The sequence below is a fragment of the Oryctolagus cuniculus genome, chromosome 13 (genome assembly GCF_051225735.1).
Source record: "Oryctolagus cuniculus isolate XC-2025 breed Fujian yellow rabbit chromosome 13, ASM5122573v1, whole genome shotgun sequence".
Taxonomy (NCBI): Eukaryota; Metazoa; Chordata; class Mammalia; order Lagomorpha; family Leporidae; genus Oryctolagus; species Oryctolagus cuniculus.
The window spans coordinates 55,749,079-55,767,985 of record NC_142879.1 but is presented as its reverse complement, the minus strand read 5'-3'; the positions used below and the strand labels follow the sequence as shown (position 1 = coordinate 55,767,985).

At 40.0% G+C, this 18,907-nt stretch overlaps 1 protein-coding gene across 5 annotated transcripts in view; it reads left to right on the top strand.

Moving 5' to 3' along the window:
- LOC100338764 (exonuclease 1) overlaps positions 1-18,331 on the top strand; it is a 34,360-nt gene extending 16,029 nt beyond the window's left edge. For 3 of the 5 annotated variants that reach the window (XM_089311624.1, XM_089311625.1, XM_089311627.1), the window contains 6 exons: positions 4,284-4,509; positions 6,208-6,451; positions 9,871-10,429; positions 12,888-12,989; positions 14,244-14,434; positions 17,766-18,331. In XM_089311624.1, coding sequence (XP_089167750.1) covers positions 4,284-4,509; positions 6,208-6,451; positions 9,871-10,429; positions 12,888-12,989; positions 14,244-14,434; positions 17,766-17,898 — 1,455 coding nt within the window. In that variant the 3' untranslated portion in view covers positions 17,899-18,331. The remainder of the gene's footprint in view (positions 1-4,283; positions 4,510-6,207; positions 6,452-9,870; positions 10,430-12,887; positions 12,990-14,243; positions 14,435-17,765) is intronic. The other 2 variants (XM_008268232.5, XM_089311626.1) reach the window with 1 other exon arrangement.
- The last annotated feature ends 576 nt before the right edge of the window (positions 18,332-18,907 follow it).

Below are 18,907 nucleotides of genomic sequence, written 5' to 3'. Positions count from 1 at the left end.
CCAGCAATCAGGCTAACCTCCTGCATGGGCTAGGCAGGCAGTCTCACAGGATCACCCACAACAGTCCTTTAATTGTCTCTTTTTGGAGGATCCTGTTTCATGGTTGTAATCTCTTACTATAATCTTTTCTTCTGCTCTTGGCATTATCTCTTCTCTGAAATTTTTATTATTACTTTCTGTTTGTTTTGGTGCTTCCTTTTTCATGTTGGGGCCTTTTTTTCTATTTGTTCATACACAAGAGGCACTGACAAGCTCACTGGAAGCTTTGTGTGACAAGTGAGGTTTATCTTGGGCTTCATCTTAGGTGGTCTGTTTGGTATCAGGCTGGCTTTGTTTTTTGTGAATTCTCCAATGTCGGGATGTTTTCTCCAAAAAGAGATCTTCCAGGGCTGGCGCACAGCGGGTTAAAGCCCCATAGAGGATGCTGGCACTCCACTTCTTACCCAGCTCCCTGCTAATTTTTCTGGAAAGCAGCACAGGATGGCCCGAGTCCTTGGTTCCCTGCACCCACGTGGGAGACCCGGAAGAAGCTTGTAGCCGCTGCAGCCATGTGGGGAGTGAACCGGTGAATGGAAGACTTCTCCCCCTCCTCTCTCTCTACCTCTGTAACTCCACCTTTCTCCCCCTCCTCTTCTCTCTCTCTGCCTCTGTAACTCCACCTTTCAAATAATAAAAAAGTAAATTAAAAAAAAAAAAAAAACCTGGAGAAAGGCTCAGGAATTTGAGGTACCAGGTACTGTGGCGGGAACAGCTGAAAAAGGTGAAAAGAAGGGACTTACTTGGTCCCTGAGTTCCTAGATCTAACTGAACATACCGTCAGCTAACATCCACTCACTTTCAGAACCATCTGAAACCTACAAACAGTAGCATAGAAAGAGGTGTTTCAAAAGATGGAGAAACCCATTTGTGTGAAAACAAAGATTAAATGAAAAGCTAAACATAAATGGATTCACATTACCCAACTCACTTTCCCTAACTGACTCTCAAAATGGAGATCTGAAGCCAGGAGCTTCCAGGTCTCCCATGCGAGTGAGTGCAGCGGCCCGGCACTTGAACCATCTTCTGCTACTTTCCCAGGCCATAGCAGAGAGCTGGTCCGAAAGTGGAGCAACTGGGACTTGAACTGGCATCCATATGGGATGCCGGCACTGCAGGCGGCGGCTTTACCCACTACGCCACAGCGTTTGCCCCTCTCCAGGTTTTTATGGGTGAAGTTGGCTTCTCACTGGCCTCTTCAAACACTTGGGTTTGTTCTTTGTTCTACTGAGCTTCTAAATTGTTAGGTCGGGCCTGTGCTGTGGATAGTGGGTAAAGCCGCCGTGTAGAGTACCAGCATCCCATATGGGGACATTGGTTTGAGACCTGGCTGCTCCACTTCCAATCCAGCTCTCTGCTATAGCATGGGAAAGAAGTAGAAGATGACCCAAATCTTTGGGCCCCTGCACTTCTGTGGGAGAACCGGAAGAAGCTCCTGGTTCCTGGCTTCAGAAGGGCATAGCTCTGGCCGTTGAGGCCAACCAGTGGATAGAAGACCTCTCTCTCTGCCTCTGCCTCTCCTCTCTCTGCGTAACTCTGACTTTCAAATAAATAAATAAATCTTTTTTTTTTTTTTTTTTTTTTTGACAGGCAGAGTGGACAGTGAGAGAGACAGAGAGAAAGGTCTTCTTTTGCCGTTGGTTCACCCTCCAATGGCCGCCGCGGCCGGTGCACTGCACTGATCCGATGGCAGGAGCCAGGAGCCAGGTGCTTTTCCTGGTCTCCCATGGGGTGCAGGGCCCAAGCACTTGGGCCATCCTCCACTGCACTCCCTGGCCACAGCAGAGAGCTGGCCTGGAAGAGGGGCAACTGGGACAGAATCCGGCACCCCAACCGGGACTAGAACCCGGTGTGCCGGCACCGCAAGGCAGAGGATTAGCCTAGTGAGCTGCGGCACCGGCCATAAATAAATCTTAAAATTGTTATGTCTATATACAATCTTCATTGCGGTTTGGAAGTCACAGATATAATTTTATTTCTAATGGAATTGTTTTGAGGGGTTACTGCTGAAAGAGTGACTGAAACTTGTTTGCTATCTTTACTCATTTGAATTCCTGTTATAATTTCATCAGGAGTGATTCTTAATCTTGTTTTTTTGTCTCAGGAACTCAGAACTAGTTGGTTGTATTGAATGTATTCGATTATGAATGTGAATGTTATGGATCACTAACACTCATAAACCCAAATCCTTGTCAAGGTCTTTCCTTTTTTCATACAGGTATTTCTGAAAGAACCATTTATTAATGGTTTTTGTTTGTGATTTACTCTTCTCAGTGTGATTTTTCAACTTGCTTTTTTCTGTTTTTTTTTTTTTTTCCCCAGTAAAACTATCAGTGGACTCTAATGCTGTGAACCATACTGTGAAAATTGTCTTTTATACTCCTTTTCTCAATTGCAGTATTTTCCTTGTTAATTCTCAAAGGATATCCTTGCTTTATTTCTTTATTTTTATTTTTACCCTTTCTTTTAATGAAGGACTTAGATTCCAAGTTTCTGTGGGGTTTTTGTCAGGTGGGATTCTAATTACACTTTTTGTAATTTAATTTTTTCTCCTTTGACCGCTCTTATATTGAAATCTTTTCAGCAGCTCACTGAATTCTCAAATGTGCTGTAATTGTGAATAACTTATATTAGCATAAAAAAGATTGCTTAGGGCTACTAACTGGCATTAAGCCCTTTCTCCCAGAGTCTTATGCAAGAATCAGTATAGACGAAAGCAACTTTCTGGTTCTCTGTGATGTCCAATAAAGATAACAGGTGTGAGTCTATTTTATAAAAGCCAGTATTTGTGACATAGATCACTTTGTTTTGGTTTGAACTCAACTAATTTCTAGAGATGGGGTAATTGGTTACCTAAAGAATACAATTATATGGTTTTAAATCTAAGGTTCATTTTAAAGGATACGTAAATGATCATTTAGAGGCATATTTATTTGAAAGATAGAGTTACAAAGACAGTGAGAGACAGACAGATCTTCCATCTGCTAATTCACTCTCCAGATGACCCCAACAGCCAGGGCTGAGCCAGACAGGAGCCAGGAGTTTCTTTCATATCTCCCACGTGGGTGCAGGGGCCCAGATACTTGGGCCATCTTCTGCTGCCTTCACAGGCACGTCAGCCTGGACTCAGACCGGCATCCATATAGGATGCTGGAGCTACAGGCAGCAGCCTTACCTCTATGCCACAGCACCAGCCTCCAATAATTTCAAGTATTGAAATAATTCTTGAATTTTTTAAAGATTTATTTTATTTGAAAGGCAGAGTTACAGAGAGAGGGAGAGACAGAGAGATCATCCATCCACTGGTTCACTCGCCATATGGTCACAACAGCTGTAGCGGAGCCAGACTGGAGCCAGGAGCTTCTTCCAGGTCTCCCACGTAGGTGGCGGGGCCCAAGCACTTGGGCCATCTTTCGCTGCTTTCCCAGACATATTAGCAGAGCGCTAGATCAGAAGTGGAGCAGTTGGGACTTGAACCAGTGACCATGTAGGATTGGGATGCCATTGCTGCAGGCAGCAGATTTTTTTTTCCAACTTTTATTTAATAGATATAAATTTCCAAAGTACAACTTTTGGATTATAGTGGCTTTTCCCCCCATAACCTCCCTCCCACCCGCAACCATCTCATCTTCCACTCCCTCTCCCATCCCATTCTTCATCAAGATTCATTTCCAATTATCTTTATATACAGAAGATCAACTTAGTATATACTAAGTAAAGATTTCAACAGTTAGGCAGCGGATTTACCTGCTGTGCCACATCACTGGCCCCAGTACTTAAATTTTAAAGATCTTTTGTTCTGGCCACTTTCCTTCAGTGGCAATCTCATTTCTTGCACTGCTGTTCTTAAGAAAGTTTATTTTTTGTTTCTTAGAAATGGACTAACAAGATCACTTGACTCTGATTAATCTTTTCTCTGCTTATTTATTCCCCAAATGGCCCCAACAGTTAGGTCAGGGTCACAGTAAATCCAGGAGCCAGGAATTCCACCATGTCTCCCACTTGTTGGCAGGGACTCTAGTATTTAGCCCATCTCCTGCTGCTTTTCCGAGCACATTTACAGGAAATGGTCAGAAGTGGAGTTGCCAGGATTTGAACCTGCACTCTAATATGGGATGCCAACATCAGCAGCAGAGACTTAACACACTGTGCTACAACACCAGCCCCCTTATTATAATTTATGTTGCTACAGAGAGACATTCATTGATTATTTCTCTTCAAGTAAACTGTTTCCTTTTATTTTTTAGCCTGCCCAAATGAGAAGTCATAGTTGGAACGACAAAGCCTGTCAAAAGACATTTAATGTAAATAGCATTTGGCATAGGAATTATTGCCCTAGAACTGAGTCGGAAATTGTTTCAGATGTTACACGATTGAAGGAAAATCCAAGTACTGTTGGCATTGAGCAAACTATTAGTACCAAAGGATTGAATCTTCCAAGGAAGTTATCCATTTTGAAAAGACAAAGAAGTGGTATGTGTTTCAGGTTTATGAAATACTAGTGAGTGTTTGTTACATTTAAGAATTCTTTACCAAACCAAGTCACTAAGCTTTTCCTCCTGTTTTCTTCTAGAAGCTTTATAGTTTTTTCTCTTACATTTGGCCTATGATGTATCTTGAGTTAACTTTTTTATAAACTATAAGGTAAGGATCAAGGTTTCTTATCTCCTCTGGCAGTCCAGTTGTTCTAGTACCATCTGTTAAAAAGTTGTCATTTTGGGGCCAGTGCTGTAGTGTAGTAGGCTAATAAGCCTCTGCCTGCAGTGCTGTCCCCCATATGGGCATCAGTTCATGTACTTAATGCCTCTCAGGGTATGCATTAGCAAGAAGCTGGGATACAGAGTAGAGCCGCAAACCAAACCTAGGCACTCTAATATAGAATATGGGCTTAATGAGCTGCATCTTAACTGCTAGGCCAAATGCCTTCTCTATTACTTGTCTTATAGGGCTGTACAAATTGCTGCAAATCCACATAAATAACATATAGTAGATATAGCTTTATATTTTCATTAGGATAATTTGAGAGACACTGAATTGTCTTGGTAAATTCAAGATTTGCTGCATCTACAGAACCAGTCCCTCCACTCCCACACACACAGAGCTGGGCTAGTAACCTTATCACAGAAAGAAAATTAGTCTGATATAGCTTCTTCATCGATAAGCCTTGCTGAGGATCTCAAAATGCTTATTTTTTTTTTGTTCTGTAAGAACTCAGTTTCCTCTATAATAAACAGATTTTAGTTTTGCCAAGGATGAAGATCAAGTTTAATGATCTGTAGCTTTGCTAAAAAGCTATGCCTTTTAAGAATCTGAGCCATCATTTTGTCTGATATTTTGATATCCCTAATCTTGTGCCTCTATGGAGGCACCTCTATGGAATGAAAGCTGTTTTGATCCTGAGTATCACTTGAACTAACTTAAAGCATCTTAGTGCTATTTCTATGTCCTTGCCTAGCTCAGACTTTAACCTTTTGTATTACTTAGCCTTAATGATTTATTTTAATACCACAGAATACATTTCACACATAACAGTCTCTCTGGGACTCTTTGCTAGGCAACGAGGATCAGAGCCAGAACACAGATTACTTTTGACTGCATGACAGTCACATACATAAAACACTGTAGCACAAAGGTGGTATTTATAATAGCTCTAGTTTCACTGGAAGATTTTAAAAATCAGTCATTAATCATATATTTACATGTTAAGTTGCTCTAAAATTTTTTTACATTCAAATCCAGGCCCTTAGTATAATGATTATTTAGCTATAACTATTTGATTTTGATTAGGATAATTTAACATGAAATTATACAGATAATTGACATTAAATGTTAAGTAATTTTGTAAAACAGCTAAGGGCATTTTTGGTGTGTGTGTGTGTGTGTGGTTTTCTTTCTTTTTTTCTTTCTTTTTTTTTTTTTTTTGAGTCATCCTTTTGTGAGGCATTGTTTTTTATTTTTTTATTTTTTTTTATCTTTTATTTAATGAATATAAATTTCCAAAGTACGACTCATGTGTTACAATGGCTTCCCCCCCCATACCGTCCCTCCCACCCACAACCCTCCCCTTTCCCACTCCCTCTCCTTTATCCTTAGGACACTAGGATAATTAAGACCAAATCTCTAACCACAAGTGAAACAAAGATTTATAATAATTTTGTTTTTATTTGGCAGAGCTGTCAGAAGATGATCTATTGAGTCAGTATTCCCTTTCATTTACAAAGAAGACTAAGAAAAATAGCTGTGAAGATAATAAATCAATGAACTCTTCTGAAATGTTTGTGCCTGACCTGGAAGATGGACGTACTAGTGAAAAAAGCTTGAGTACCCCACCGAGGACAAGAAATAAGTTTGCCACATTTTTGCAGAGAAAAAATGCAGAAAGTAATGGTGTTGTGGTTCCAGGAACCAGAAGCAGGTATAGTCTTCAGAATATTATTTGCTGTATTGATACGTATTTTGTTGTGAATCTGGAAGGGGTAAATGTAAGACCCGCTTCAATCTGATTATAATTTTATCAGGTGTTGCCTTATTCTCACCTAAAGGCATTGTTGTTCCCTTCAACTTCTGTTACTTTAGTATCTTTCCATGCAGATTCTAGAAGTTATATGTCGCACTACAGAAACTCCCATTATTTTGGCCATTCCCTCTCCTCCACTTTCTTTATCGCTATTTTTTTTTTAGTTTGCTTTAGAAATTAACACAATTTTGCAAAGTATTTTCAGAAATATGTTAAAATATAGATGACTCTAGAGTTGCAGTATTACTTGAAATGCTGATGTCATGCTAGATGCTGTGATTACAAAAATGAGACAGTAGTTTTCGTTCTAGAAAAGTTAGTGGCACAGTTGGGAGAAAAGGTGTATAAGCAAAATCTCTATGAAGTGTGTAAATACAGTGAAAGACACAGGTGTAAGCTGTTTTGAAAGCATTAAAGGGAGCTCTTGCTGGATTAATGGTTGGAAGCATTGAGAAGGAAGGGGTAAATGTTAGGTGTCACTACTGAGGTTTAAATGATTAGCAGGATGAATCAGACAGACTGCAGCAGGTACTTTCTCAATAGCGTCAAACATCTTGAGCAAAGGTGGGGACAGCTTGGGACACCAGGTTCTGTTGAAGGCTGCTGTTGCCACTGCCAGAATGCAAGTTGGGGAAATGGTTGGCGACAGGGGAGCAGAAACAGTCAGGAGGCCAGACTAAGTCTCAGTCAGGTGAAGGGTGAGTCTATCCCTGTTCTAGAGAAACTACGGTGAGCACCCTGTCCTTTGAAGATAGATTGTAGAGGATCAAAAGAGGTGCTCAAAGATCAGTGAGGCTGTTGTCATAGTCCCTGTGAATGATGGTGAGATTTTTCAGTAGTGTGATTTGTAGATTAAGAATTTAAATGCTGGAATCAGGTCACTCTGATTTAGGAAGTCTTGACTTAGCAAGTTACAGCTTGGTGTTTCACTTTTTTTCCCTAAAAGACGGGGCTAACAGTTGTAAGAACCTCAGTCCAGTATGAGATGCAAGCATCTGAAGTGATGTCTTACTCTGCACCAAATGCCTGCCCCACCTGAGCCTCACTGTAACTGATTGTTTCAAACCTTTCTCCTCTGGGGTCTTCTCCAGTCACCTACAATACAATTCAATGATCATTTTGATTCTTCTGTTGCTAACCACTCTGTAAAAGATGGGCAACAGACAGAGTTTTAGTTGATGCATGTTGAAAAATTTTCAGAAAGTTGACTTTTTGCATGTAAAGAAATTTTTGAGCTTGATTTCATTTCTACAATTGGGTGAGAATCGTTTGGAGTTGAACTCTTCTTTGGAGAAGAATAAGAAGAATAGAATTCATGTGTCTTTACAGGACTTCCCTACTTGGTCATTGTAGAAGCTTAAGGACATCTCCCTGTCAATTTTCAAGGTTTTCTTCTTCATGAGAGATTATGAGATAATTACAGGATTGATGATGTTTTAACTGTTTGAGGCTAAAAGACAGAGTTGGTTCTGGCTACTATATAGACATTTCTAGACAGAGTGTGATGGATTAAAAGCAGCACTGAGCAAGGTTTCAGTCACCATCTAAGTTCCTGAAGCCTCTTTCTTTATAAAATACGGATGATCACGTAGATAATGCTGTTGGGAAGGTTAATAACAGCTTTGTGGACCAAGCACCTGGCACAGTGCTTAGGGATTAATACACACACAAGCATTCATGACCATCTTTTTTTTTTTTCAATATCATGCAACTGAACAGGTCTCAAGTATGCAAAAAGTTATCTGGAAGCTGTCTGCTTTTTGGACATCTTAATTATCTTTATTACGTAGATACTTTTCCTAGAAACCTGCATGTTAATTTTTTTAAAGATTTGTTTGCTTGAAAGGCAGAGTTATAGAGAGACAGAGGGAGAGACAGAGAGATCTTCCATCCGCTGGTTCACTCCCCAAATGACTGCAGAGGCTGGAGCTGGGCCAGGCCAAAAACAGGAGCCAGGAGCTTCATTTGGATCTCCCACGTGGGTGCAGGGACCCAAACACTTGGGTTTCCTTCACTGTTTTCCTAGGCCATTAATAGGGAGCTGGATTGGAATTGAAACAGCCAGTACTTGAACTAGTGCCTATATGGGATGTCAGCAGTACAGGCAGCGGCTTAACCTGCTGTGCACAGGGCCAGCCCTGCATGTTAATTTTTGAGATGTAGAAATACAATATTAGAAAGGTGACACCATAGGCTAATTGAGAAGAAGCAACCATGAACCAGGAGGACTCGTGAGTTTTAATTTTATTCCCCAGCTGATTAATTCTGTAACTCTGGACACTGTTGCTATAACTTCTCTTTACCTGTGAGAAAATATATGGAAAAATAATTAAGTAGATTGGGCATTACTCTTTATCTAAAAATTAATTTGTGATCAGATATAGGTATATTAGCCTAATAAGAGCTTCCTGTCCTGTACCTACCTATATCACTTATCTAGGGACTTGATGAAAGGATACAAAGAATTTTTTCTCTCTAGTCTTTAGTAAATATTCTGTTTATCATCTTGGGTTTGGATTAATGTTTATTAAGAAGGTAAATTCTCTTTAAGTTTCATATTTACCAGATCACATACCTTGAGATTTTCCTTATAAACCTGAAACCTTCTTGAATAAATCCTCTTCAATAATGATACTAAAAAAAAAAAAATTGTGACACTGCTATTCATTTTTATTGGGGTGTTTTTAGGTAGTCTTTTTAAAGCTGCTACACTGATTAAATAATACCCGTTCAGGAATATAGGAGATCAGTGGGTGAGTGTGCTATTCCAAGTTCCCTGATGATTTGATGCTAGGAATGAAGCTAAGATAAGAGATAAATGGCTAATTTCTCCCCTTTTGCTTCTTACAAAATATGAAAATGTCCTTCTGCTGCATATTTCCCTATTTGTTCATGGTTACCAGCCATGTGTTTGTTAGCCACTGTCCTAGGTACTGTAAAGGATACAAAGTCATGGACCGAATCTGCCCTCAAAGAGTTTATCTTCTGTTTGGGACTTAATGTTAGGGGAAAGAATACCAATATAATGATTCGGTATTGATAAAAATATGGAAGTTCTAAATACATGTGTGTGTGTGTGTGTGTGTGTGTAGTTGACTGCTTTTAAAGGAAAATACCATCTAAAAATTCATTATATACATTTAGGAAATGTATATAACTTAGAAAATGTATTCATTTAGAAAATGTGGAATTTTGCTGTAATCAAAATTTAATTTTTGAATAAAATTCAAGATGTGTATTGCCTTTATTTATGAAATTATGTATTTGTGAGTAGACTCTAAATTACTGTCCATCATTTCTATTGCTTTTTCCATTAGGTTTTTTTGTAGTTCTCTGGATTCTGCTGATTGTGTGTCAAAGGAAGAGAGCAACCAGGGTCTCAATGAGACAGCTGTCACAGAAAAGGAGAACACTCCAAGTCAATCCGATTGTCCAAACCTAGAAGGCAAAAAACTGGAAGCATGTAATTCAGATGATCAGATTCCAGAAGATGTAACTGTGTTTGTTGATGAAGAGCCTCAGACTCTAAAGACCAGCAAATTCACACGGACCATTTCACCGTCCACTCTGGGGACGTTAAGAAGCTGTTTTAGTTGGTCTGGGAGTCTTAAAGAGTTTTCAAGAAGTCTGAGCCCCCCTACAAGCACAGCACTGCAGCAGTTCCAGAGAAGGAGCAGTTCCCCCACCTCTGTGCCTGAACATGGGAAGGCGTGTGATGCATCTCAGTTAAAGACTGATGCGTCAGTTGATGAACTTCATCCCTTCCATGAAGAAGGTTGTTCTTCACAGTCTCAGGAAAGTGTGGAATTATCATCACCACACAGTTTAAATACATCAAAACTGTCTCAGCCTTCCAGTAAAGATTCTGATTCAGAGGTAAGTCAAATCATGAAGATTTTCAAATTTGTACACAGGAGAAAGAGTGTTCATCAGATGATTGAGGAAATTTTGCTTAAATTTTGAAAATAAGTGACAATCTTAATTTTTCATTTAAATCCTATTGTGTAGAAAGTTCACATTTTATTCACTTGAAGGACTTGTCTCATATTTCTAGCTTCTGTGTATTTCTTTTTTTTTTTTAACTTTTATTTAATGCATATAAATTTCCAAAGTACGACTTATGGATTACAATGGCTTCCCCCCCATACCGTCCCTCCCACCCACAACCCTCCCCTTTCCCACTCCCTCTCCCCTTCCATTCACATCAAGATTCATTTTCGATTATCTTAATATACAGAAGATCAGCTTAGTATACATTAAGTATGGATTTCAACAGTTTGCTCCCACACAGAAACATAAAGTGAAAAATAATAGATGATTTTTTTTAAATGATGATGAAATCAGATCAGACCTATTGTCATGTTTAATCCCAGTGAGAGTCAAGTTGGGAGTTGATAGTTTCTTTTCTTTTCTTTTTTTTTTTTTTTTTTTTTACAGAGGATCAGTTTAGTATGCATTAAGTAAGGATTTCAACAGTTTGCACCCCCATAGAAACACAAAGTGAAATATATTGTTTGAGTACTCGTTATAGCATTAAATCTCAATGTACAGCACATTAAGGATAGAGATCCTACATGAGGAGTAAGTGCACAGTGACTCCTGTTGTTGACTTTACCAATTGACACTCCTGTCTATGGCATCAGTAATCTCCCTATGCTCCAGTCATGAGTTTCCAAGGCTATGGAAGCCCTCTGAGTTCTCCGACTCTTATCTTGTTTAGACAAGGTCATAGTCAAAGTGGAGGTTCTCTCCTCCCTTCAGAGAAAGGTACCTCCTTCTTTGATGACCTGTTCTTTCCACTGGGATCTCACTCGCAGAGATCTTTTGCCAGATGTGAGGGCGATCTGGCTGCGACATCTGTCACCCCATTGATCGCCAGGGTTGATTCGGCTGATCTGGCTGGCTAGGCGGGTGTCCCCTTCCTCCCTCACCGCTCCATGTGCGTCCCTCCCAAAGCTGCGCGCTCGGTCGAAGAGGACGACCATCCCCGCTAGAGGAGGACCGGTCTTCGGTCAAGGGTATACGAGTAGCTGCGCTCCCCTGCTAGAACCTCCAAACAAGCTTCTGTGTATTTCATCTAAACCTGCTTCCTGAATCCCTTTGTGGTCCCTTCCATTGACAGTTGTCTCCAATGTAGTGGCACAATTACAACTCAAGAAGAATGGTATCTATGAAATGAAAATTTATCATAAAGATGCTCTTTAAGTCATTAATATACTCTAGAATTCAATTAGAGAAGCAGTGAGGCTGCTTTAAATTTTTATAGCTACTCATTTATGGAACTATTGGCTAAGCTTGAGATAAGCAATAATATTATAGTAGGAGAGGCTTTTTTTTTTAAAGACTTATTTATTTTTGAAGATTATTTATTTGAAAGTCAGAGTTACACAGAGAGAGAAGAGAAGGAGAGGCAAGAGAAAGAAAGAGAGAGTTGTGATGGGGGGGTCCTTCTTTCCGCAGGTTCACTCCACAACTGGCTGCAATGGCTGGAGCTGCGCCGCTCTGGAGCCAGGAACTCCCTCCAGGTCTCCCATGTGGGTGCAGGGGCCCAAGGACTTGTGCCATCTTCTACTGCTTTCCCAGCCCAAAGCAGAGAGCAGGATTGGAAGTGGAGCAGCCAGGAGTCAGACTGGCACCCATATGCCAAAGTATGCCAGAGTGCCAGCCCTAGTAGGAGAGTTGTTTTATTTCATTCAGCATTTTGACAGGCTCCTGAAATGGTTCGTAAAAATCTTCAGTTTTAAAAAATATTTTGTACAAGGTCAGTGCTGTGGCATAGAGGGTAAAACTGCCGCCTGCAGTGCTGGCATTCTGTATGGGCGTCGGTTCGAGACCCGGCTGCTTCACTTCCAATCCAGCTCTATGCTATGGCCTGGGAAAACAGTGGAAGACGGCCCAAGTCCTTGGGCCCCTGCACCTGCATGGGAGACCCGGAGGAAGCTTCTGGCTCCTGGCTTCAGATCAATGCAGCTCCGGCTGTTGCGGCCAACTGGGTGGTGAACCAGCGGATGGAAGACCTCTCTCTGTCACTCTGTCTCTCTCTCTCTCTCTGTATGTAACTCTGACTTTCAAGTAAAATAAATAAATCTTTTAAAAAAATATTTTGTACAAATTACATCTCAAACTAAAACATCTTATGGTTTCTAAAGTAAAACTTTATCCTTTTCATATTAGATTCATTTTGTTTGATTTCTATTCTGGGTTTTTTATCTTTTTTTGTGAAAATTACATTTTATTTACACTGATTTTCTACTTATTTTGCATTTTGTTAAATATTGGTTAGTTGTCATAAAAATTTAATAGTAATAAAATTATTTTTACTTGGGGGATCTAGGAATCTGATTGCAATATTAAATCACTTGATAATCAAGATAATCAGAACTCTAAGCTGCATTTATCTCATTTATCATCAAAAAACACACTACTAAAGAATAAGGTAAAACATTTATTCTAAAATTAAATTTCAGAAATAGTCCATGCTTATTACCAGAAAAAAAGTCTCCTTTCATAAATTCTAATAACATGTTTATGCTTGATTATAGATGTTTAAATTGTAAACCTGTTTTTCTTTTGTAATATATACATTAAAGGTCTTTTTCCATGAACTTGCATAATCATTACATATAATGAATATTTAATATGCCATTGTTTGTGTTTATCTAACCCTTCATTTCTGTCATTTACTGTGAAAAATTTTTTGCTAGAGCAAACAGCGCCACAACCAGCATCTTATGGGTAAATACTTAAGTACATGTACATGGTCAGTCGGCATGTGTGAATTTTATGCAGTGAAATTACTGATCCAGGGCATACAGTTTACAGCTTTAAAATACATTGCCAAAAGACCTTCTAAAAACTGTGCCTGTGATAAGCTAGTTTTTAAGTCAATATATATAAATATTTCACTCTTTATATACCCTCTGTCAGATTAATCAATTTAAAATCTTGTTTTATGTACTTCACTCTTACTATGCTAAGAAACAACAACAAAACTTCAGTGGCTCCATGCTGTGCACAGGGTGAAAACCAACACTTCTTTTTTTTTTTTTTTTTTTTTTTTTTTTTGACAGGCAGAGTGGACAGTGAGAGAGAGACAGAGAGAGAAAGGTCTTCCTTTTGCCGTTGGTTCACCCTCCAATGGCCGCCGCTGCAGCCGGCGCACCGCGCTGATCCTGGCAGGAGCCAGGAGCCAGGTGCTTTTCCTGGTCTCCCATGGGGTGCAGGGCCCAAGCACCTGGGCCATCCTCCACTGCACTCCCTGGCCATAGCAGAGAGCTGGCCTGGAAGAGGGGCAACCGGGACAGAATCCGGCGCCCCAACCGGGACTAGAACCCGGTGTGCCGGCGCCGCAAGGTGGAGGATTAGCCTATTGAGCCACGGCGCCGGCCCGAAAACCAACACTTCAATGGAAACAACTTAAATGTCAGTAGAAATTTAAGTAAATTATACCACATTTATACAGTGGAAAAACAGGTAGCCTATTCCAAATAAAATTAAGTTCTATATACAAAAAGGAAAATTCTCCAGATATAGTACTAAGTGGGTGAATGTATTACTGGTCAAAATAATTATGATACTTTCTAAAGAAGACATTTATAAATAGCATATTTTTACATAAAGAATAGTTTGAAATTAACTATTATTAATTAATTAAATTAACTATTATTAAAAACGGTTGTTTATTCATTAGGTTCCTGGGCTATATAAATCCAGTTCTGCAGACTCCCTTTCTACCAAGATCAAACCTCTGGTGCCTGCCAGAGCCAGTGGGCTGAGCAAGAAGTCAGCCAGCATCCAGAGGAGGAATCACCATAATGCTGAGAACACGCCAGGATTGCAGATAAAAATCAATGAGCTGTGGAAAAATTTTGGCTTTAAAAAGTGAGTTGTTTTGTTATTTATTCTAAAATAGGATAAGCTGTTTTCCATAATTTCCATCCCTTCCTCTGAACTCTTTTTAATTTCATATGAATCAATTTCTGTTTCTCTCACTGTGAAAAAATTATTTTCCCTGTTGCCTTTACCTGACTCTATATTTCAATTTCTACATAGTCATTTTAATTTCTACACATTCTTTTACTGAAATAATGGAAAACAGAAACCTCAGTTTTCAGTCTGGCTTTGGAGTCCCCTCTGATGTTAAACAAATTACTTATCCAAACCCAAGTATCTCAGCTTTCTTTGATTCTTATCTCACAATTGTAATGAGAGTAAAGTTTGAGATGGGGATTTAGGGGTAATTCTATACACACCTCCTAAATTCTCACATCTAAAATAGGGTGAATCATTGAGTTTATATGATGAATTTGTCAGATTTCTAATTTATATGGCAAGTGCAGTTTTGAAAGATTTGATTCTCCATACAGCTATAATCTTTTAACCCCAGAACTTTCTGTGAGGCTGCATAATTTCCCACAAAATAGCATCAATTTATACTTGATTTTCTTGTTCTTTTCCTTAAATACGCTAAGTCTCATCATCAAAAAGAGGAGGAGTGGTAGATTAAACCTTACATAAAGGAAATATTGTCCCAAATGACATAGTAGAAGTTGAAACACTGTAAATAAGCTGGAGAACTGCTTTTCTGTCTGTCTGTCTTTCTTTCTTTCTTTCTGTCTTTCTTTTCTTTCTTTCTTTCTTTGTTTTTTGTTTTTTGACAGGTAGAGTTATAGACAGAGAGACAGAGAGAAAGGTCTTCCTTCCACTGATTCACTCCCCAAATGGCTGCCACGGCCGGCACTATGCCGGCCAGGAGCCAGGTGCTTTTTCCCAGTCTCCCATGCGGGTGCAGGAGCCCAAGCACTTGGGCCATCCTCCACTGCCCTCCTGGGCCACAGAGAATTGCTGCTTTTTTTACATTGTGTGAAGTACAGGATTAAATCATTTACTTATTTGAAAGGCAGAGTGACAAAGACAGAGGAAGAGACAGAAATCTGTCATTCACTGGTTCACTCCCCAGTTGTCTACAAAAGGCAGGACTGGGCCAGGTGAAAGCAGGAGGCAGGAATTCCATCTAGATCTCTCTCATAGGTAGCAGGGACACAGGTACTTGGGCTACCATCCACTGCCTTCTCAGGCTTATTGTCAGAATCTGGATCAGAAATGGAATAGCCAGAACTCAAACTCTCATGTGGTATGTGGGTATACCAAACAGTAACCTAACCTAGCCGGCGCCGTGGCTCAATAGGCTAATCCTCCACCTTGCGGCGCCGGCACACCGGGTTCTAGTCCCGGTTGGGGCGCCGGATTCTGTCCCGGTTGCCCCTCTTCCAGGCCAGCTCTCTGCTATGGCCAGGGAGTGCAGTGGAGGATGGCCCAGGTGCTTGGGCCCTGCACCCCATGGGAGACCAGGAAAAGCACCTGGCTCCTGGCTCCTGCCAGGATCAGCGCGGTGCGCCGGCTGCAGCGGCGGCCATTGGAGGGTGAACCAACGGCAAAGGAAGACCTTTCTCTCTCTGTCTCTCTCTCTCACTGTCCACTCTGCCTGTCAAAAAAAAAAAAAAAAAAAAAAAAAAACAGTAACCTAACCTGTAATACCCTGCTAGCACAATTTTAATATATTATTTACTTGTGCATGATTTTGTAGACTCATACTTTGGTGTTTCACAAAAGTACATTATATATACTCAGTTGTATATACTTGATTTTCTATTTTGAGACAGAATATTAAGAAATGTACCAAAGGTTGAGATTTAATAAAATTAACAATTTTTACTGGTTTGTCAAGAATGTTCTGTAGACTTTTTTTTTTAAGATTTACTTTATTTATTTCAAAGAGTTATGGGGTAGGGGGTCTTCCATCTGCTGTTTGACTCCCCAAATGTCTGCAAAAGCCAGAGCTGAGCTGATCCGAAGCCAGGAGCCAGGAGCTTCTTCCAAGTCTCCCACATGGGTGCAGGGGCCCAAGTACGTAGGCTATCTTCGGCTGCTTTTCCAGGCACATTAGTAGGGAGTTGGATCAGAAGTGGAGCAACCAGGACTAGAACTGGCGCCCATATGGGATGCTGGCGCTGCAGGCCTGAGGCTTTAATCCTCTGCATTGTAGCACCAGCCCCAAGACTCTTACAATTGTTTTTTAGCTGCAAATGCGAAGAGGTGGAGAATACGAACACTATCAGTATTACTTATACAGTTCTGTGTCACTATCTTCATTCGTGCTCATTTACCAACAGTTATACCCAGTTCTGCTTTAGTATCATCAGAACAAATGTCAGTATGGTAGAAAAAAGCAAATGAAGTTACAACACTCCCCCTAAGAGAAATCTCCAGGGTTTCATGGAACATACTTTGAGAATTGCTGCTAGAGGGAAATTAAGAGTACAACAGTATTGTTAAAAGCTTTTTAGAGGGCCGGCGCCGCGGCTCACTAGGCTAATCCTCCGCCTTGCGGCGCCAGCACACCGGGTTCTAGTCCCGGTTGGGGCGCCGGATTCTGTCCCGGTTGCTCCTCTTCCAGGCCAGCTCTCTGCTGTGGCCCGGAAGTGCAGTGGAGGATGGCCCAAGAACTTGGGCTCTGCACCTCATGGGAGACCAGGAGAAACACCTGACTCCTGCCATCGGATCAGCGCGGTGCGCCGCCGCGGTGGCCATTGGAGGGTGAACCAACGGCAAAAAGGAAGACCTTTCTCTCTGTCTGTCTCTCTCTCTCACTGTCCACTCTGCCTGTCAAAAAAATAATAAAAATAAAAAAACTGTTTAAAAAAAAAAAAGCTTTTTAGGAAACAGGACTTACTGGTTTTTAATTTTTGTTGATAGGAGATTGAATTACTTGTGCTATCTTGATGATATTAATTTTTATGGCTATAAAGCCCTCTTTCAGTGAAAAAAGAAAAAAGATATGGGAGTTAAAAGATAGTTCTTAACCATCTGTTCATTCTTCACTTAGATTAGTTCTTAGCCAGATTTGAGAATGGCACTAAGAGGAAAATCATTTAAAATCTCTTTATTGGAATCATTCTGCCTTAGCAAATATATCTAGTAATAGCCTACCACCTACATTGAAAGGTAATTTTAAAAATAGGATGGAGATTAAGAAGCAGAAGTCAAAATATATTGAGATTATTCAAAAAAGAAGCTGAATGTGTTATGTAATGCAAATGTACAGTAAAGGTCTTATTTTCTTCATATCACTTTCCTATGTCCAGATTATTTTTTTGCTAATGGTCAATACTTTAGAAACAACTAATTAATTTTACTACATTTTATCTTGCAGAGATTCCGAAAAGCTTCCTTCTTGTAAGAAGCCCCTGTCTCCAGTCAAAGATAACATCCAACTAACTCCAGAAATGGAAGAGGATATATTTAACAAGCCTGAATGTGCTCATGTTCAGAGAGCAATATTCTAACAATGGCAGACTGCTAGGAGGCTGTTGCTTGCAAGAGAATCTTATCAATTTGAAGTCCTTATTTGAGAATAAGGCGATTACCAGCTTGAAAAATTTGTTCTTAAATCAATGCCATTTTAAGAATAGAATTTGTCTTGTATATGAACTATGTAATTCTTTTGCTCAGCTTTTTATATTTTCACAAGAAGTTATATTGAAGAACAATTCTCTCTTTGATAGGTTTTGGAAGTTTTAATTAATTAGGAAAATCCCCTGGAGTGTATACAATTCTGAAGATTTCTGTAATGCCTAGTACGAAGATGTTAAATATAAAGCTACAATTCTGTATTTTTTTTCTTAGAGGAAATCTTGTTTCTCCAGGGTTCCCTTTTTCCCACCTACTTTTTCTATCAATCCTCAGGGTTGAATTAAAAATAAAGCTACTGGGATGGCAGATGTAGTTGAAAGGGTTAAAGATCAGTAAACAAATGGGATGATACTCTGATATTCCTGATGAGTTTGACTGGATTGCAGATTGACAGTCCAGGACAACTATTTTCAGCTGCATGTGAGAGGAATTACTTTTTTATCATTAATATTCTTTGCTTATTATTTTTATTTTATTTGAAAGGCCAAGGGAGAGAGAGCGATCTCTTCTATCCACTGTTTCGCCCTCCAGATTCCTGAAATAGCCAAGGCTGGGAGAGGCCAAACCTGGGACCCTGGAGCTCCATCCATCTGGTTGCATATGCAGGTGGCAGGGACTCAACTACTTGAGCCATCATCTGTTGCCTACCAGAACACCCATTAGCAGGAAGCTGTTTCAGAATCAGAGTAACTAGGACTTGAACTATGCACTCCATTATGAAGTATGGCCATTCCAAGCCACAGCTCAACCCAGTGCTCCACAGTGCCCTGATCATTAATATTCTTAGCTTAAAATAACATCACTTAATATATACCTTTTTTAAAGTGTGGGCTTAAAGTTCCTTAACATGTATGAGTATTTCAAAGTAGTGCACTGAATACT